This window comes from Stenella coeruleoalba (assembly GCF_951394435.1).
Source record: "Stenella coeruleoalba genome assembly, chromosome: 7".
NCBI lineage: Eukaryota > Metazoa > Chordata > Mammalia > Artiodactyla > Delphinidae > Stenella > Stenella coeruleoalba.
In genome coordinates, this window is record NC_137153.1 from 14033647 (window position 1) to 14055705 (window position 22059).

At 36.9% G+C, this 22059-nt stretch overlaps 2 protein-coding genes across 3 annotated transcripts in view; one reads left to right on the forward strand and one right to left on the reverse strand.

Moving 5' to 3' along the window:
• Positions 1-6808: 6808 nt before the first annotated feature.
• SAP30 (Sin3A associated protein 30) lies at positions 6809-12083 on the forward strand. 2 transcript variants are annotated; one of them, XM_079925760.1, is made up of 5 exons: positions 6809-7540; positions 9075-9200; positions 9602-9700; positions 11120-11153; positions 11750-11883. In XM_079925760.1, exons 1-4 carry the CDS (start codon positions 7220-7222, stop codon positions 11135-11137), a joined length of 564 nt encoding a protein of 187 aa, XP_079781886.1. In that variant the 5' UTR covers positions 6809-7219; the 3' UTR covers positions 11138-11153; positions 11750-11883. The 2 variants fall into 2 exon arrangements, with proteins under 2 accessions (XP_079781886.1, XP_079781885.1); XM_079925759.1 differs by lacking the exon at positions 11120-11153 and having other exon boundaries at positions 6812-7540; positions 11750-12083.
• A 131-nt stretch (positions 12084-12214) lies between these two features.
• Positions 12215-22059, reverse strand: part of SCRG1 (stimulator of chondrogenesis 1) — a 30502-nt gene continuing 20657 nt past the window's right edge. The window contains exon 3 of the mRNA XM_079925767.1: positions 12215-22059. Coding sequence (XP_079781893.1) covers positions 22005-22059 — 55 coding nt within the window. The 3' untranslated portion in view covers positions 12215-22004.

A 22059-nucleotide genomic window follows, 5' to 3' on the forward strand; every position in this document is an offset into this window, starting at 1 on the left:
AAAATAACCAAATGGGAATTATAAAACTAGAAAATAGAATAGTTAAAGGTATAAAAAACTATGGGTAAATTTTAGAGCAGATTAGGCACACCTAAATAGAGAATGACTGACTGGAAGATAGGTTAAAAGAAACATCCCAAATGAGGGAAGGAGAGACAAAATTAAAAATAAAAAATATTGAAGATAGAGCAAGAGACATGGAGGATACACTGGGATAGCCTAATATATATATCAAACTGGAGTCCCAGAAATGAGTGAGAGAATAAGGACCCAGACAATATGTGAAGAGATAATGGCTGAAAATTTCTGAGAATTGATTAAAGATGTTAATCTATAAGAAGCCCAGTGAAGTACAAGCAGGATTAAAAAAAATAAAAGGCATTTTACTTTATGTGAAACCATAGAAAATCAAAGAGAGAAAAAAAATTTTAAAAGAAGCCAGAAAAAAAAAAGGTGATTCTGAAAGGAACTTTGCATTTTCTAGAAAGAGGGCAAAGTAAAGATTAATACTGGGCTAAAAAAAGTAAAGAAAACATATTATAAGTTTTAGGGTCAAAAGAATAGAAAAAGAGTGTATAATTTCCAAACTAATTGGGGGGGAAATGGGATTATAAAAAAAAATCCAAAAGAAAGAAAAAAAAAGGAGAATAAAAATGTAGAGTAGGCACAACAAATATAAAGCACAAAAAGTGAAGGATTAATATGTTTGGGTTTAAATATATTGAAATATATTAGTAATTACATAACTGTAAATAGACTAGTTAAAACCCTAGTAAATGCCCTAGTTAAACACAAAGATTATCAGGCCAGATTTAAAAAGAAAATATGCAAAACCACATGTTTTAGAAACATATCTAAGACATCAGGATACAGAAAGGCTGAAAGTAAAAAGATGGAAAAATATATCATGCAAACACTAAGTAAAAGACAGTTGTTGTAACTATATTGATAGCAACCAGACAAAATAGACTTTAAGGCTAAAATCATTACAGAGATTATGAAGGTCACTACAGAATGTTAAAATGTTCAGTTCTGGGTTTACATAACAGTTTTTAATTTGTATAAATAATATGGTCTTAACATATGCAGAAGAAAAATTGACAGAACTAAGAAGAGAAATAAATCTACAAGCTAAGTGGGACATTTTAATTTAGTAATTAGTTGGAACAAGGAGACAAAAAGTCTGTAAGGATACATAAGACTGATTAGTCCATTTAATAATACCCAATGGGCATAAATAGAACACTGACCTAACAGCACAATATACATTGTTTTCAAGTACATACAGAATATTTTAAAAAATCAACCATATTGGTTAAAAAGCAAACCTCATTAAATTTTAGTGGATTTAGAGATACGAGACCATCTGTATATGTTTGGAAATTAAGACATCTCCATCCAAATAATTTAGGCATCAAAAATAATCATGAAGGAATTTAGATAATATTATGATGTGTGGGATGTAGACAAAATAGTATTCATAGGGAAACGTATACGTTCTAATGAACATATTTGTAAAGAAATTAGTAAAAGAATAGCAAAATAAACAAAGTAGAAGGAAATAATAAAAGAGAAGAACTGAAATAGAAAAAAATACCATAGAAACCATGAACAAAACTAAAATCAGTCCTTTGAAAGGTCTAATGAAATTGATAAAAACACTCTGGTGAGAAGGTAATATAGAAAAGTATCTTCATGATTTTGAAGGTACTAAGATACTAAGGAACTATTAAGTCACAAAAATGACCAGTCATAAAAGAAAAGATTGATATATTTTTTTCCACAGTAAAAGACTTTAGGGATTTCCCTGGTGGTGCAATGGTTAGGACTCCGCACTCCCGATGCACTGGGCCGGGGTTCGATCCCTGGTCAGGGAACTAGATCCCACATGCAAGCTGCAACTAAGAGTTCGCATGCCACAACTAAGGAGCCCGAGTGCCGCAACTAAGACCTGGTGCCACCAAATTAAATAAATAAATATTTTTTAAAAAATTAAAAGACTTTAACCTAAAGTCGCCACCACAGTCAAAAGGCAAGTGATAGAGTAGGAAAGATATTTGCAATACATAACTTCGAGAAACGGCTCTTATTCAGAATATATAAAGAACTACAAATCAATAGAAAAAGTCACAAACCCAATAGAAGAACAGCTGAAGTCCTAAACAGAAGCTTCCAAAGAGGAAAGCCCAAAGACCAATAAACATATAACCTCATTAGTAATCAGGAACACTCAATGTAAAATCGAGAGATAACAGACAAATCCATTGGATCGTTTAAAAAAAAAAAAAAAAAAGGCTTGTGGAAGTGTCAAAGTTTGGAAGTACCCAGTAAAGTTGCAGCTATGCATACTCTATGACTCAGCAATTCTGTTCCTAAATACCTGTCCTATTAAACTGTAAGCACAGAGGTATCAGGGCACATGTACACGAATGATCATGGCAAGGTTGCTTTTAATATCCCTAAACTGGAAACAACCCCTATGTCCATCAACAATAAAATGGTTAAATAAAGTGTATTTTATTCATCCACAATGAAAAGAGCTAGTTAAGCGAGGTACAAGCAGATCTTCAAGACAGTGAAGAAGCCAGAGAAAACAATAACAAAGTACACGATTCCACTTTTAAAAAGTTCAAAAACACACAAAAAACTAAAATGTCTTTTTAGAGTTCATAATTGTGCGGTAAAATTATAAAGAAAAGGCAGGTAGTGAATACCAGAAATCAGGATAGCTGCTGCTGGCCGGTGAGGGGTTAGATGGAGGAGGAGCACATGCGGTCACTCAGGGCTGTCAATCAAGGCCAGCGGCACAACTGGTGGGACCCAATGCAAAAATCTTCTTTCTTTCTTCCGTCGTCTCTCTCTCTCTCGACATGTCATGGTGTTTTCTAATTTGCTATTTAACGTCGCTCTCCCTTGGGTATAGCGATTCTTTTTGGTCAAAGGCAGACCCTCACAGGCAGCCGCGGCCTGACCCCCAACTCAGCGAGGGGCGGGGAGAGGGAGGGGCTGCGCACCACAGCGGTTACATCCTGCGTCAGCTCGGAGTGCTCAGGCCAGTGCAGAGATGGGCAAGGAGAGATCCGCCAGAACCCAGAAATTCAAAGATGAATGGTTAAGAATTTCATGATGATGATGAGCACTGAACCACAAGCAGAGTGGAGAGAGTAAGGGGTCGGAAGGGGTGGGCTTCTGAGCCTCTGCCCTGTGCCTCTGCGCTGTTTGCATGCCCAGAAAGCTGGCCCTGTTGACAATGTTCTATTTCTTGACCTGGAAAGTATTTATATAGATGCTTGTTTTACCAAAACTGCTTAAATTGGACATTTATGTTTTGTGCACTTTTTTGGTGTGCTTGCTGTATTTTAAACTAAGTAAAAGAAAGCATGGTATAAAACAGCATGATCCTTAGCTGCAATAAAATAGAATTATTCATGTATAGACATGTATATACTGGTATATGCATGTAATTGTTTTTCTAGAAGGAAACACAGAACTTGCTAACATTGGTTGCTTTTAGGGACACAGATTTGGGGAGATGAGAGGAAATAGGCTTTTATTTTTCATATTGAAACTTTTTGTATTATTTGAATTTACCATCATGTTCATGTGAAGATTATGTACTAATTTGCATATTTTGAAATTAATTTATTTAATTGCTTATTTTGCAATAAAACCAGAAAAGTTCAATTATATTAAAAGATTTAGAGGGAAGAAAGGCAGGGGAAAATGCTTTTCAAAGAATGTTTTGAACCCTTTCAGAAAGCAAAGAATATTTTGATGATGTCAAAAACACTCTTATAATTTAGATTTCATAAATCATTTTCCATATTGTCTATTGTGAGGTAAATTTACCATGAAGCTAATGGATGTAAGGTTCAGAGTCCCTTAAAAGGCTTGTATCTAATTTTACATTCATAATTCTGTATATTTTTCTTAAAGAAGACCCCTCAGATTATATAAACTTGAAGCTCCCCAAAACCTGATTCCAACCTTGACTGTGAATTATACTTAGAGCAAGAAATTATTACCTGCCCTGAATATGAGGAGTTTTAGACATAAACAATGATCCATGGTTGTTAAGAAAATTTCTTTGTAGGGAAGACAGATTCACTGAAGAGATACTTTAAATCTCAAATTTACATGTCACCTACTCCAGGAATGTTTTCTACTTCTCAGAGGTGAATCATTTCCTTCTGTGTGCTAAGTCTGTACTTTTCCTCTAATTTTATTGAGGTATGTGTCTTAGTCTGTCTAGGCTACTATAAAAAATAAATACCATAGAGTAGGTGGCTTATAAACAAAAGAAATTTATTTCTTACAGTTCTGGACGGTGGGGAGTTCAAGATCAAGGTGCTGACCGGTTCATGGCTGGTGAGTGTCCACTTTCTGGTTGATAGATGGGCGTCTTCTCCCATGGATGGCAGGAGTGAGGTTGCTCTCTAGAGCCTCTTTTCTGAGGGCACTAATCCCATTCCTGAGGGCTCCACCCTCATGGCCTAATCACCTCCCAAAGACCCTACCTTCAAATATTATCACACGAGGATTAGGTTTCAACATATGAATTTTGTGGGGACACAAACATTCAGTCTATAGCATGTATCATGTGCTTGTTAAGCTACCTGTGAGCTCCAAAATGGCTAGGACCCTCTCCCAATTATTTTTGTATCCCCAGAGCCTAGAAAAGATCCTAGCATGCAATAAATGAGTGACTGAAACTTCTAAAATTACTGTATTGTCTGTAAAGGAAGCATAGTCACAATTCGTCACTTCAGTAAAATTCATATGAAATTGATATATAACTATACCATACATGAACTGATTTGATCACATTTGCAGAAGGTAGACTATAAACTTTTAAGGGCAAGAACCAAACAATATTATAAATTATTTTAAATTATATAAAATTACAAAAAATATGAAAATCCAACATCCCAATATCACGTTTGCTTTAGACTGTTTTTAACAAATAAAAACTTACAAATGGAAACCACCTTTTAGCCATTCCCAGATACCATCCATTGGCCTCTCCTAAGAGATGACCACCACCTTGAAGCTGGTGTGTGTCCATTCTATCGATATAGTCTCATTTTTACTATTTAAGAAAATACATCTATAAACAGTATTATTCTGCGTTTTAATACTTCAAGCCAACAATATCTAAATACACATATAATGTGAGCCACATGTGTAGTTTTAAATGTTATAGTAGGCACATTTTGAAAAATGGGAACAGGTAAATTTTAATGTTTTATTTAACCCAGTATAGCCAAAATATAATCATTTGAACATGTAATCAATATAAAAAATGTTACTAAGCTAATCAATATTCTTTAAAAAAAGTCTGGTACTAAGTCTTTGAAATCCTGCTGGTAGTTTATACATACCGGCACATCACAGTTCAGATGCTAAATTTAGATTTCATAAAATTTAAGTTGAAAAAATAGATTCCTAACCAAGTTGTTCCAAACATATTTAAAAGTTTTCCAATAACTGAAATCAGTTTTAAAATTTTAAATGAATTAAAATTAACAGTTCAGTTTTTCAGTCACAATAACCACATTTCGAGTGCTAATATCCACATAAGGCTAGCAGACACACCGTTGGGCAGTGCAGCTTGAAAAGATAACACAAATACTCACCATTCAGCATCTTTCTTTTGCCCACTACATTTTTTTTTCTTCCTTTGCTATATCCTAAAACATAAGTGCACAGATGGACTGAATGGCACTGAAAATTCATCTATCAATAAGTTTACTCAGTAAATATAAAAGAACTTTAAAAAAAACCCTACTGCTTTCTATCTTTGTTTAAACAATGGGATAGTTAAACAAGATATACGTACTGATAAATAATGACGCGCTGCAATTAGCAAAGGCGCAGCTTTCGTACTAGCCTCTCCCAACCTTCCACCCCGCCCTCCACACGCACGCACGCACACGTACACATGCACACGCGCGCGCACACAGACACGTACACAGACACGCGCGCGCCGACGACGATCCCGGAACTGCGCTTTCCCTGCGCTCTCGGTCGGGCGCGCGCCTTCGGGCTCCGGGAGCCCCAGGCTGACCGAGACTCGGAGGGGCTACACGTCCCTTTTAAATGCTATTAGACCGGCTCCCAGTTCCCTCGAGGAGAAAGCGGAGAGGCAGGGGGTGGAAGCGAAAAGCAGCCCCGTTAAGTCCACTTGTCAGCAGCTCCACCTCAAGAAGCGACAGTGTGCGCCCCGCAAGCCAGCGCGTTCCTCGCAGGGACAATGCGAGGATCTGGAGGCGGCCTCCAGCCCGACATCGGCCCCATCCCGGCGCCGAGGTCGGGACGCGCGTTTCCCCCCGGCAGGCGCCCTCACAGACAGTCTGGGGCGTCAGTCAGCGGAACTGCTATCAGATCCCGTGGTGTTAGCTGCGGGACCTCCGGGACCCGAAAAATGCCAGGGCTTCTCCTCGGTCTGGGTTTCCCACAAAAACGTAGTCATACCAAAAACTTTTTCCACAGATACGAAAACAGCCCGAAACTGCTTTCCCACAAGCTCCCTCCCCTTCCCTCCTACTCCCGCCCCCCCGCGTTTTGTGCTTCGCCTCAGGAGTTGAGTAACCTCTTCGTATAAATTGCCAGCTCTGCAAAATTCAGTAGCTAAACACAGCCCAACTTCCCGGGAGAGACCAGAAGCCAGAAAACCTCGCAACCCCAACTACACGCCCCTGTTTTCCCCGTGTTTCACCCCCAAAATAAAAGGGCCCGGCCCGCCTCCGCGCCATGAATGCTGGGATAAGTAGTTCCCCTAAACCGCGAAGCGCTGGGTCAGATTGGAGCTCAGGTTGGCTCCCCGGAAGAAAACTACAATTCCCGTGGTGCCATGCGACAGAGTGGAAGGGGCGGGACGGGCAAGGGCGCAACGCGCTTGCGCAGGTCGAGGGCCGGAGGGAGGCGGAGGCGCAGTGGTCCAACTGCTGAGGAGTCTCCTCCATGTGACAGTGAGCGGCGTCCCGGCTCCAGGCGACGCCAGATTCTGGTTCCCGACCCCAAGCCCCGTCCACTGTCCCGGCGCCAGCAGACACCGGCAGGCCGGGGGCCCGCGGTGTTGTCCGGAGGCCGCGGGCGCAGAGTGAGTAGCCGCCGCCGGGCAGGTGCCTGAGGGACAGCCTAGACCCCGACGTCTCCCGAGAGGCGAGCGGCGCGGCGAGCGGGGCTTCTGTCAGCGCGTCTCCGCGAGCGCGGGGACATGAACGGCTTCACGCCCGAAGACATGAGCCGCGGCGGGGACGCGGCCGTCGTCATGGCCGCCGTGGTCGCCGCTGCTGCCGCCGCCGCCGCCGCCTCGGCTGGGAACGGGGCCGGAGCGGGCGCCGGGGCCGAGGTGCCGGGCGCCGGTGGGGTCTCGGCAGCGGGGCCCCCGGGAGCGGCCGGGCCGGGCCCGGGGCAGCTGTGCTGTCTGCGCGAGGACGGCGAGCGGTGCGGCCGGGCGGCGGGCAACGCCAGCTTCAGCAAGAGGATCCAGAAGAGCATCTCCCAGAAGAAGGTGAAGATCGAGCTGGATAAGAGCGTAAGTGACGGCGGGACGGGCCTGCCCTGCGCGCCCCGCGGGCGCTTGGGGAGTGGAGCAGACGCGACGTCGGTGGGGTGCGGGGCCCCCAGACCTGGGCGCAGCGCGAGCCCGTTCCGGCGTCTCTAGTAGGAAGGAAACAACAATGTGCTGCAACTCGGCCCTCCGCCCGCAGCCGACAGGCTCGCGCGCCGCGGACCCGCGCCCGCGCGCGACCTCACCCGCGCCCTGCCTCCCCCTCCTCCTCCGCGGAGGCCGGGGCGCGAAACAAAGGGGGCGGCCGAGCAGAGGGCCCGGAGTAGCTGTCCTGCAGCCCGGCGGCTCCTTGTGGAACGGAGGCGCCTTCTTTGTTTTGCTGCCCGAGCCGGCACTCGGCCCCGGGGAGTAGCTCCCCCGGTCTGGGGACAGTGGAGTGCTGGTAGGGCCTGACGCCGCGGGCGACAAGGATCCCGTTCCCCGTCCCGCGGGCGCGGGTGCAGGGGACGCCTGGCTGCGAGCCGAGCGGCCGTGTCAGCATCCCGGGCAGCCGCTCCCAACGTGGGGAGCGCGCAGCCTCTGCGGTTTTGCCCTCCGTTTGGCAGCCATCAGGGTTTCTTTCTTCGTCCTTTCGCACGTTTGTTCTTTTGACCGTCGCTGAGGTTTTTAGAAACGGCCATTTCCACTTACCGGAGCTCTGGGCGACGGTAATAAATAACAAGATGCCAGAACCGGCACACATTGTGCATCTTTTTAGCTTGCCCTTAGCTTAGAGGTTAATTTAAAAGCCTATTAGCTCAGTCCTCAATTGTTTGTTTTTTTTTAAGGAGTAACTGCTAATGTACGAAACCCGGTATTTCAGATGTTACGGTACAGCTCTCAGAACTATGTAATTAAAGTTTTCTGCCTATTCAGTTAGTTCCTCCGTCGTGTTCATGAGAAACTTTTCAGGTATACTTGAATAATTTCACATTGCTTTGGTTGGAAAAACGTATTACTGATAAATGCATTTATTTAATACGCAGAGAAGTTCATAGTTCAAATTTAAATTTAGGATGTGAAATCAGCAACTTATTTGTAAAAATGGATAGTTTTGTGCTCGATTATAATTTGAGTATTAAGTTAGCAAGGTTAGGAAGCATACATTACAGTATTTTAAAATGCTCTTTAAGTAGAGAAAATGCTATCAAATAGCAAAATTGTGAACAGCATCATTTTCCCCTTGTTAAAAAAAAAAAACAGCATGACTGAACTAATCTAGTTCACCATCGCTGCAATTTGATGACAGAATCCAGACGGTAGAAATTTCTCGTTCTTCTCTGTGTCTCGCTTCCCTTACTGGCACCTCTCCCCGCCCCACCCCCAGTCTTCTTAACAATATTACCAGACATGGTAGGTTTTAACTGGGTTCAGGACTAGAGTAGAAAGAAACGTGCGTTGTCTTAACAATGGCCTGTTTGGACTGTTTTTATTTTTAATAATTCACTGTTACATATTTTTAATACATAGACACATTTTACGGCAATCATAAGTAGTCTGTGAAACTTTTCTGTTTCAGGCAAGGCATCTTTACATTTGTGATTATCATAAAAACTTAATTCAGAGCGTTCGAAACAGAAGAAAGAGAAAAGGGAGTGATGATGATGGAGGAGATTCACCTGTTCAAGATATTGATACTCCAGAGGTAGGTGAAAGTTTTCGTATGTTAAATGTAAATCTTAAGTCCTCCATTCTGAAAGTTTTATTTAAAAAATATGAACAAATTTTAAAAATACTTAAAACATTTGAAAAATCTGAAAATGAAAGCAAAATTAAATATGGCCAGTTAACATGCAGTTACACAATTGGACTTATTACAGTTTCAACTGACAACTCTTAGAGCTCTGTTGTCTTATAAGTTCTTTTTTTGGTCCCTGGTCTTTAATAATTATGCTCAAAAGATTGAAGTGTTTAATACATTTGTAGTTTTGATTATATAAAAGGCATTTTTAATAATGGAGTTAAGTTTTCATTGTGTTGAAATTGCATTGTTGTTATATATAACAAAGCTAAGTCTTTAACAAATGATATGTTAATTTTTTCCAGGTTGATTTATACCAATTACAGGTGAATACACTTAGGAGATACAAAAGACACTTCAAACTCCCAACCAGACCAGGACTTAATAAAGCACAGCTTGTGGAGGTATATATGAGTTTTAAGCTATTTAACCTTTAAATGAACCTGTTCATATAAAAAAGGGTCATTAAATGCTAATGACATTGTTAATGTAGCATATATAACAGTACCTTTTATCAGGAGTTAGAAAAATCAAAGTTAGTAAAAAAAGCTATTGTGGAAGAAACGTTTGTCTACCACGTAGGAAATTCCTTTGTGTAATGACTACTCAATGGATTGTGTGCAGTTTTCTAAGCATCTTCCAATAATGACTTTCAGAAATAGTGAGTGAAAGGTTTTTTAATTCTCATTCTAGAAACCTGTTTATTTTAAAATTCTATTTGTTAAGTAAACATTTATTGAACACCTAATTGAGGCATAATAAAATAAATTAATAAACTTTGATGTCTTTGTTAGAATTTATTTTTTGAAGTTTTTGATGGAGTAGGTTTTACAGATAAGCCCCTAAACAGTATTCCCATACCTGGCTGATTTAACTATTTCAGAACTTGTCCTGGTTGATGTTAGTTTTATTTGAAGCACCCATGTTTTTACATCTAGAAGATGCAAAGACTTGTATCCAAGCTTTTACTTATAGTTTCTTGATACAGGACTTGTAGTACTTCAGTGAATTTTAAAAAATTGAGTGTGTTTGTGTTCTCAGGAAATAATAGAGCCAAGAAATCTGTACATCATATTAAGATATTTATAGATTTATATGTTTGTACTTCAATCATATTTAAAAGAAAAATGCTTAACCTATTCGACAGGATATAAGTAAATATATAAATAAGTTTTCTTATATTCTTCAGCTTGAATTTAGTAATCCAACATTTTCTAAAATGTGCATATTGAATAAGATAGAAGATGAGTAGAATGCTTTTTAACATTAAGGTCCGGTATATTAAGGCTTTAGCCAGAGCTGCATCTTTCCTTCTTGCCTAGGCAACAAAAATCTAATTTTTCTTTAAATTTGATTTAAAAGATCACATCCTTTTTGGATTGTATAGTACATTAATATTAACATAAATATAGATATTGCCTGCCATGATGAAACTATTGATATATATACAGTTTACTAATCAAGTGAAGGTACCTTTGTTTTGGGACAAATGAGAACTGAAGAAATGATTATTTTAAATGTTATATTTAAATGTATATATTTTTTAAATGCGGAAATCAAACTTGAAGTTTTTGATAATCTGATCTTCTTTTTAAAAAGTTAAATTATTTCTAGAGCTATTTTCTTTTTTAGAAATGAGAAATCCAAATAGTCACGAGTGTTATAACTTACTCAGAAATGCAGATATTTACAAATGATTCCAGAGTTGAGTGACTGTCCTCCTTAAGTCTCTTAATTATCTTTCTCTTTAAGAAGTTTTATCTTCTAGAATCTAAATATGCATATCAGCGCCCCAGTTTAGTCTATTATACTTCTATTCGTAGTTGCAGTGCACAGAATGAAAAGGCAAGAAAGCAGGTAAACATTCTTCAGTGGACATCCCTTTTTCCCTTCTCATTTTCCATCAATAATTTTTATTCAGAATAATTTTCAGGGAACCTTAACAAAAAATATTGCCAATGAATGAATGTAAGTTGTAGCAGACATATTTGTAAGATAATTCATGATTTGTTTCTATAGTACCAAAGCTTTTTCAACTTAATGTTTATCCTTTTTCCATAAGTAGAGACTAAACCATTATATGATGCATGTGGACTCCTACATTCTGTTCTGTTTCATTGATATTTGAAGTTTAAAAGTAAAACTATTTAAATCCTAATCTAGATCTCAGTTATAAAATTCAAAATAAGTAAAAGGAAATACACATTCTAATTAATGTATAGTTAATTGAGTGGGCCAAGGGATCCTTTGAAATCACAGTATCTCTTGTTCACAATATCTTACTCTTATATGCTTTTCATCCTGTTGGTTCTTTGTTAAATTTAAATTTATTTTTAAAAGGAAATAGCTCTTACCATCACACATTTTCTTTTGATGACAGTATTTTTTACCTAGTTTATAAAATCTGTTAATATCTATAATTTAATTTCCTCAATTTTTTTTTTTCTTTATAGATAGTTGGTTGCCACTTTAGGTCAATTCCAGTGAATGAAAAAGACACCTTAACATATTTCATCTACTCAGTGAAGAATGACAAGAACAAGTCAGATCTCAAGGTTGATAGTGGTGTTCACTAGGAGAGATGGAATTGAGAGTAAGACTTGGATGTTCATGTTAAGACTGCTTACTGCTTTTTCACATGTAGAAATGTTCCTTGTGTATTTTTTCTACAGAAGATTTTCTCTGGTTTTATTTTCTTTGTTTCTGAGTCTAATATTTAGTTGGAAACTCATGTAAAATGAGCTTTCCTAGATTAAAAAATATTTTAAATAAAGGTTATTACTATTATAGTTGCTTCAGTGTATTTATTTTGTGAAACTTGATTTTTATTTTAAACTGACTTTTATTTAGGGACCAGTATTAATTGAGATTTTAATGTGAAGATTATTTTGTTACCTTTTTTCTTTTTTTTAATTCTGAGGAACTAACAGAAGTAACAGATGTAGCACATTTGCTTTCTCTGGGACAGTCTGATTTGGAATTAAGGATATCCTAAATACTATTATTTTTTAAAGTGCTTTTTAGTACTAACAGGTTTGAAATATCAGGAAGAACAAATAGTTTAATGCCTGCCTCCTTCCAAAGAAGACGTGATGTGTCAGCAAAGGTAAACACAGTGCTGAAAATTGAAACCTGAACATAGAATTAAATAGTTTGTTGTTTCTTTAAATTTTGTTTTAGTGAAAAGGTATTTATATGGCACAAATATAGAAAGAACCTCTGCCCTGCCCCTTAATTTTCAGTCATGTTCTGTACTGTTTACACTGCAGATTAAAGCTAATAAATTGGAGAGATCTAGAAATCTAACAAGATCTTAAAATTTTGGTCATACATAGCTCTGACTTGAGTTCTATTTTATTTCCTTTTTATATTTCATTCTCTATCAGTTTTCTCTTAAATATTTTTAACCTCTGCTTTTCCTGAGATTGTATTATTTAACCAGGGTCTTAGAGTTACAAATCAAATTTATAGCTTGTGACATCAGAACAGAACAACAGTTTCAGTGAAGTGTTCTGAGATTGTGGTACAAATTTCAGGATGGAAATGGCCGAGACCATTAATGTAGCTCAGGATATCTCAAGGTTGACATTTGGGCCTGATAATTCTTTATTGTGGGAGGCTGTCCTTTGTGTTGTAGGTTTGGCAGACTCACCGGAGTCCACACACTAGAACCAGTAGAGCTCCAAAAGTGATAACCGAAAATATCTCTAGACATTGTCAAATGTCCCTGGTGGGGACAGAATCACCCCTGATTGGGAACTGCTATGTAGCCAAATTTAAAGAACATGCTGGTTCAAAAACAAAAAAAAAAAGAGAACATACTGGTTCAATAGAAGGTGAGTCTTTGTATTTTTAACTGTTCTGAGTGTATTGACAGCTAGAAAATAATGGTGAACTCTAACGCTACTGGTCTTTGTTTTTGCTGTGACCATTTAAAGATTTACTTGCTACTTTATTGATGAGCCAGAGCTTGTAATAATTGGTATTACAGAAACCTCTGGTTTCCAGTACTCCAGAAATCTCCATGAGAAGTTTTTTTCTTAGCTGTATGAAGATGAACCACATAGCTACAAGATGTGGTGGTTTATTTGAAGAAAGTATTACCTGTGTATTTTATATTTTTACCTAAATCTATAAAGACTTAGTTTTTCAATCGAAACTTGTCTGTAGGCTTATTTTTTCCTATAAAACCACACTCCATTCTTATGAAAAAAGCTTGAAATTATTTGCTGACATTAAAATGTATGTTTATGAATACAATGAATCAATGTTAGTTTCATAGAATTATGTGCATAAAATGTAGTTGTATAAAAAAGTGAAAAGAGTAAGAGTTGAGTGTTGATTATCCAGTGAAATTAAATCCTCGTTAGAGCAATTTAAAACATGAAAAATTGAGAACTTAAGAGCCTCCCCAAAGATGAGAGACTCAAGAAGCTGCAGTGTACAAGTTTTACATAAAAATTTTAATTCTTTGCTGTTGGGTTTTAAAAATTACGAGTTTAGTGGAAACCTTTTTACTTATCTATATCTGAACAAGAAAAAGTAAATCTCTGTAAGTATATGGTTTACTTTTAATATTAGAGCACCAGGAAAAGAATCCAAGTTTGACTACCATTGGAGTAGAATGTGTAGCAGCAGCTCAAGAAATAAGTTATTTGGTAACTACCTTTTACTGGATAATTTAGCAAAAGGCTAAAAATTAATGTCTGAAATAAATTTCTTTAAGAAAGTAAGCTCTATTATTTCTACATAAAGTTTTTTATTTAATTGATGTTAGCCTTTAATACAATTTGGTAGTATTTAGTGTATTCACAATGTTGTGCAACCACCAGAGCTCTATTTTAAAAACTTTTCCTTACCCCATAGAAACACTGTTAAGTAACTACTCCCAATTCCACCTCTTCCCATCCCCTGATAACCTCTAATCTTTCTGTTTCTATGGACTTGCCTATTATGGATATATCATGTAAAGGGAATCATACAGTACATGTCCTTTTGTTTCTGGATTTTTTTTGCTTTAATACTTTCAAGGTTTATCTAAATTGCAGCATATATTAGTACTTTTTGCTTTTTATGGCTGAATAACAGTCCATTGTGTGAATTTGTTTTTCCAGTCATCCATTGATTGGAAAACGTGTTTTTCACAATTTGTTTTTCCAATTTGTTTTTCCAATCACAATTGGAAAGTCACAATTTGTTTTTCCAATCATCCATTGATGGACATTTAGATATTTGGATTTCCACCTTTGGCTATTATGAATAATGCTGCTATAAACATTCGTGTACAAGTTTCTGTGTGGACATGTCTTCCTTTTTCTTGGATATATATCTAGGAGTGGAGTTGCTGAGTCACATGGTAATTCTGTAACATTTTGAGGAACCTCCAAACTTTTCCATAGTGGCTGTATCATTGTACAGTCCTAACAGCTGTTTCTCCAAATTGCTAATACTTGTATTTCCTTTTTTTTTTTTTTTTATTAAAGCCATCCTACTAGGTGCGAAGTGGTATCTCACTGTGGTTTTGATTCACATTTCTTTTCAGTTCCTTTGTTCATTTTTAAATTGGGTTGTTTTTGTCGTTGCTGAGTTGCAGGAGTTCTTTTTTTTTTTTGCGGTACGCGGGCCTCTCACTGTTGTGGCCTCTCCCGTTGCAGAGCACAAGCTCCATACGCGCAGGCTCAGCAGCCATGGCTCACGGGCCCAGCCGCTCCGCGGCATGTGGGATCTTCCCAGACCGGGGGCACGAACCTGTGTCCCCTGCATCGGCAGGCGGACTCTCAACCACTGCGCCACCAGGGAAGCCCCTGTAGGAGTTCTTTATTCTAGGTATTGATTCTACATCCAATATATGATTTACAAATATTTTCTCCCATTCTGTAGATTGCCTTTTCACATTCTTGTTAATGTTCTTTGATGCATCAAAGTTTAAAATTTTTATTTAGTACAATTAATTTTTTTCTTTTGTTGCTTATACTTTTGGTGTCAAGCCTAAGAATCCATTGCCAAATCCAATGTTATAAAGATTAGCCCGTATTTCTAGGAATTTTATAGTTTTAGCTCTTAAATTTAGGGCATTGACCCATTTTGAGTCAATTTTTGTATATGGAGTGAGGTAGAGTTCCAGCTTCATTCTTTTGAATGAGGTTATCCAGTTCCAGCAGTATTTGTTGAAGAGACTGTTTTTTCCCCACTGAATGGTCTTGGCACCTTTGTCAAAAATCAATTTGCCATAGATGTTTTGTTTTATTTCTATATTCTCAATTCTGTTCCTTTGGCCTATATTTCTATTAAGCCAGTACCATACACATTTGACTACTGTAGCCTTGTAGTAGGTTTTAAAATCAGAAGGTTTGAGTCCTCCCAGTTTGTTTTTCTTTTTCAGTATTGTTTAGGATATTTGGGGCCCCTTGCAGTTCCATATGAATTTGAGGATTGGCTTTTCTATTTCTGGGAAAAAAAAAAAAAAGACCATTAGAATTTTGATGAGGCTTGTACTGAATCTGTAGATCGCTTGACAGTTGCCATCTTAAAAATGTTAAGTATTTCAATCAGTGAACATGGATTATCTTTCCATTACTTTTAGGTCTTCTTTAATTTCTTTCTGTAATGTTTTGTAGTTTCCAATGTACAGGTCTTTCACCTCTTTGGTTAAATTTATTCATGATATTTTATCCTTTTTGATGTTATTATAAATGGAATTGTTTTATTAATATCTTTTTTTGGATTGTTCCTTACTGGTGTATAAAACACTGATTATTGTGTGTTGACCCTGCTGAATTCATTTATTAGCTCTAGTAGTATTTTTGTGGATTTTATGATATTTTCTATATATGGAATCATGTTATCTTTAAATAGAGATAATTTTACTTCTTCCTTTTTAATTTGGATGCCTTTTATTTATTTTTCTTGCCAAATTGCTCTGACTAGGACTTACAGTACAATGTTGAGTAGTAGGGATGAAAACAGGCATCCTTGTCTTTTTCTTTATCTTATGAAGGCAGCTTTCAGTCTTTCACCATTGAGTATAATGTTAATTGTGGATATATCGTAAATGCTCTTTATTTTATTAAGGAAGTTTCCTTCTATTCTTAGTTTGCTGAGTTTTTTAATCATGAAAGGGTGTTGAATTTTGTCAAATACTTTTTCTATAACTATTGAAGTAATCATGTTTTCCTCCCCTTTGTTCTGTTAATTTAGTGTATTACATTGAATTGTTTTCTTTGGTTGAACCACCCTTGCATTCCTGGGATAAATATCACTTGGTTATGGTGTATAATCCTTTTAGTGTGCTGTTGGGTTTGGTTTGTTAGTATTTTGTTGAAGATTTTTACATCTATATTCATAAGGGATATTGTTCTATATTTTCTTCTGCTGTCTTTATCTGACTTTGTTATCAGGATAATGCTGGCCTCATTGAATGTGTTAGAAAGTGTTCTCTCTTTTTCTATTTTTTGGAAAAATTTGAATAGGAGTGATGTTAATTTATCTTTTATCTTTTTGAATTCGCTAGCAAAACCATCTGGTCCGGGACATTTCTTTGATGGAAAATTTTTGATTATTCATTCAATCTCTTTACTTATTATAGGGCAGTTGAGGTTTTCTATTTATTCTTGAGTCAGCTTTGGTAATTTTGTGTTTCTAGGAATTTGTCCATTTCATCTATTTTATTCAATTTGTCATACAATTGTTCATAGTGTTCTCTTATAATACTTTTAATTTCTGTAAGGTTGGTTGTAATGTCCCTGCTTTTATTTGTAATTTTAGTTATATGTACTTTCTCTCTCTCTCTTTTTTTTTTTTTAGTAGTCTAGCTGAGGGTTTGTCAATTTTGCTGATACTTTATTTGGTTTCATTGTTTTTTTTTTTTTTTTTTGGGGCTGCATTGGGTCTTCATTGTGCATGGGCTTTCTCTAGTTGTGGTGAGTGGGGCTACTTTTCATTGTGCTGGGCAGGCTTCTCATTGCAGTGGCTTCTCTTGTTGTGGAGCACGGGCTCTAGGTGCGTGGGCTTCAGTATTTGTGGCACATGGGCTCAGTAGTTGTGGCTCGTGGGCTCTAGAGCGCAGGCTCAGTAGTTGTGGCATGCAGGCTTAGTTGCTCTGCAGCATATGGGATCTTCCCGGACCGGGGATTGAACCCGTGTCCCCTGCATTGGCAGGCGGATTCTTAACCACTGCACCACCAGGGAAGTCCCTCTAGTTTCTTAAGGTGCAAAGTTCAGTTGATTTGAGATCTTTCTTCTGTATTAATGTATATGTTTGCAGCTATAAATTTCTCTCTGAGTACTTCTTTTGCTGCATCCCATAAGTTTGGTATGTTTTATTTTTGTTTTCATTCATCTCAAAGTATTTTCTGACTTTCCTATTTCTTTCTTCTTTGACTCATTGGTTGTTAAGGATGCATTGTTTAATTTCCACATATTTGTGGATTTTCCTGTTTTTCTTCTGTTATTGATTTCTAGCTTCATTCCATTATGGTTAGAGAAGATAGTTTGTATGATTTCAATTTTTTTAATTTATGGAAAATTGTTTTATGGGCTAACAGACTATCCTGAAGAATGTTCCATGTGCACTTGAGAAGAATGTGTTTTCTGCTATTGTTGGGTGAAGTGTTCTGTATATGTCTGTTAGGTCTAGATGGTTTAGAGTATTGTTCAAGTCCTCTGTTTCCTTTTTAATCTTCTGTCTAGATGTCTATCCATTATTTAAAGTAAAGTATTGAGACCTCTAACTATTATTGTAGAACTATTTCTCCTTTCAGTTCTGTCAGTGTTTCCTTCATATATTTTCTGGCTCTGTTGTTTGGTGCATATATATCTATAATTTTTATATCTTGTTGTGGATTGACCCTTTTAACTATAAAATGTCTTTCCTTGTCTCTTGTACAATTTTTTTAATCTAAAATCTGTATTGTCTGATATTTGTATAGCCATGCCAGCCAGCTCTCTTTTAGCTGCTGTTTTTATGGATTTACATAGTTTTGATAGCAAAATTCAGATTATGATCTAGGCAAGTGATGGTGGTTCAAAATAAATTTTTGTCATGTTATTGCTTATTTATTTAACTGGAGTTAGTTTAAAAGTGTCAAGAAATGTCTTATATGCATATATATATTTTTTAAGTGTGTGTACTGTTTACTATAGAATTTATTCTTTGGGGATTAGGATATTTCTTATATTTCTTTGTAGCTAAAAGCTGATACTATAAACTTTAGTTTACTATATGCATCATGTCCCAGTTGCATTTATAGTCTACATAGTCAACTATAGTTCTCAATCATATTAATTGCTACTAGATTATCATATATGTGTTTGTGTGTGTTTGTATTGTATGTGTGTGTATTCCCTTTAATGTATATTTAAAGTAGACATCAAGTCAGTTTTATACCCATAGTACCCAACAGACTTACGTTTTGACTTCTAAAACTCTGGAAATGGAGATCACATATACTTCTTTCGTTGAAAATTTACTATAGGTTTTTATTTGTAAAATTCTGAGAGTGTATTGGCTACATGTATGGCATGCATTTCTCTCCAGGTATACCACTATACCAAGTTGAGCACATTTTGGTGATACCATTCTATAGAAGTAAATTGAGGAAGCTAATTCAATGTTAATTTACTATACTTTTCTAATATCAGTTTCTCTTTAATTCTTTGACAGAAAAATTTAGGTTTAGGTGGTTAATGCAGTATGATTTAGAAATATATGAATTTGATGATTTTTTCCTTTTGGGAAAATTATTTTAAAGCCCATAGTATTTTACTGGTAAGATTATTTACATTTTAAAAGTACCTGTCATAATACTTTGCTAAGACAATTTATTATTGAAAGAACTCATGTATATTTCTGGGCAATTATAAGGAAGTTAAGGTTGCAGAATGAGCTGTGAATGTTCTTACCTGTCCTCTCCCTCTAACAGTTGTTGCTCATTGTTTTGTTTCTCCATGTTGCTTCCAATTCTCTAATAATCCTTTAGGATTAGTACCTAATCCCAGCAAACAAAAATATTCAAGGAGTCCCTATGGATTATGATGAGGAAAAGAAAAATTTTATCAAGAAGAGATGAGCTATTAGTAAGTATTACTGTCAACTTTGTGCTCAGCCCCATGGAATTCATAGTAAGAACAAGAATATAGAAAGTCAAAGATAAAAATACAGAAATTGTTATTCATTTAAGCATTTAACATATATGAGCTATCTGAAATGTACTTGTCGCATACAAGTAAAAGTTTGCTTTCCTAAAAAGGAAATAGATTATCTGATGCTATTAAATAAAGCAGTGGTTAAGACTCTAGATGCTAGAGGAAAACTGTCATATTCAAAACCTGGCTTTACTGCTCTGATAATGTAACTTAATATGAGCTACTTAATCTCTAAACCTTGGCATTTTTGTCCATAGAACAGGGATTGTGATAGTACCTACCTCGTTCAGTTGAAACACAGTGTTTACCACAATAGTACATTTTTAATAAAAGCTTAGTTGTCTTGTAGCTAAAAGCTATTGAAAAAAATAAGGATCTATTCATTAAATGACTGAATGAGATGTTTGCTTTTAAAAACATATTGATCAAGTCAGAAAAGGTTGCATAGGTAAATTGTGTGAACATTCATGTTTTTATATTTATTTGGTAAAACATATTGACCAAGTCAGAAAAAGTTGTGTAAGGTACATTGTGTGAACATTCACATTTTACATTTATTTGGTAATCTACATAAAAAACAGTGTGTGCTTCTATAATGCATTCATTTCTAAAAGAATGTAATGCAATTTGATATTACAAGTTATTTCCAGAAAGGAGAGAATATGAAGAATAGTCATAATCTATAAAATTCCATTTATTAAATATTTAGCTTTTTTCCAAATACTATTTTTCTCATCATGTTTTGAGTGCAGTAATAAGGGAATATTTAGTAAAAAGCCATTGTTGAATTGCCTTGTTTTTTTCCTCCCTCAAAGAGAGACTATACCAAGTAGAAAATGTACTGGTGATTTTCTTTATTTACCTATTCTATGCACTGTTTCAGAAAGGATATAAGACTTCTGTTATTGTGTTAGTTTGACTTTAATACCTGTGAATTCAGTGAAGGAAAAAAAAGCTCAATCAAATCATATACTATGTTGATAAAACAATATATTTGAGTTTTTTTAAAACAATTCCACTTCTTCATGCCTTTTTGTAGAAGTCATACTATTTGAAAACATGTTCTGACTTATGTTTTTGCAGCTTTTAAGAGGAACTGAATTCTGATTACCTCAAAATTGTTTTGTTTAGCCCAGTAACACCTATTGAACACTGAAACTGTTCTGGGTGTGGTCTCGAGAAACAGATCAGGGACCTCCAAGGATGTATTTCAGTGAAACAATGTCACTGTAACTCAAAATGGTTATCTCCTAGATTTACTACAAGTGTGGTGCTTCTCAAACGTTTCCCCACAGCAGTACTTTGTATAGCACCCTACACTTCTCCTCTGTAGCAGCAGGCTTCACATTTATAAATATTTGTAATGATTACAGTTTTGTTAGAATACAAGTTCCAAGAGGAGAAGTCCATCTTATTCATTACTACATCCCCAAATCTTAATAACAGCTGGCACTTAGCGAGTATCTAATAAATTTTTTTTTTTTTTTACCACTCTTTTTTTTTTTTTTTTTTGCGGTACGCGGGCCTCTCACTGTTGTGGCCTCTCCCGTTGCAGAGCACAGGCTCCGGACACTCAGGCTCAGCGGCCATTGCTCACGGGCCCAGCCGCTCCACGGCATGTGGGATCTTCCCAGACCGGGGCACGAACCCGCGTCCCCTGCATCGGCAGGCGGACTCTCAACCACTGCGCCACCAGGGAAGCCCTCTAATAAATTTTTATAGCATGAAGGACTTTCTGAAATTAATTCTGTTGGCTACTCGTCAGTACACACCTCCAAAGGTGTGGAGCATAGTCCAAAACTGCCTCTAACACCCAGAAAATATCTTTGAAGGCATCTGTTTTATTTACCTTTAAAATTCATGTGACTTTAAATTCTGATCCATTACATGTTTCTTTTAATGTGTTTTGTTATTCCCAAGAAAAATGGACACGTCAGGGGTATGTAGCATAGTTTTAAGGATACAACTATGTGAGTGTTTTGGAACTGGAACTGTCTTCAAAGTCTGTCTTGAGTTTTAGCAAATACCTTAAACTTGAGTTAGCATCTGAAAAGTGGGTTTAAGAATACTTATCTTGATGGTTTTGTGGTTTTTTAAGACAGCAAAATGCAAATGTGCTTAAAGTACTTGGCATACATAGTATATACTCAAATATTGGCTCCCTTTTCCCCCTCTTACTAGAAAACTTCTAGTTTCCCTTCCGAGAACCTCAATTTATCTCTGGTTCTTTTCATTAAGTATACATGATCTGTCAAGAACTGAAAGTATTCTCCATCTTTGAGCCAGGGTTATGGCTCTTCCTCTGAGGGACAGAATTCTTTTACTGAGCACAGTGAACACCTTGTAGATGAAAATTTTCTAGTCAAAAATTTTAAACGATTTCCACAGAGAAAAATTAAATGGAATTTTTATTACTGCTAATTTAACACAAGTTTACTTAGGCAAGTAAGAATTTATAGAATCTGTGCTTTATTGCACTGCATAGGAACCAGAAATACAGCTACACTGTTAGAGTGTGGTTTGTGGGGAATTAAGAATGGTGTTGTCTGGAATACAGGATGATTCTCAGTGATTGTTGCAAGGAATCACGAAAGAGATCTTTGGTCCAAAGAAGACATCT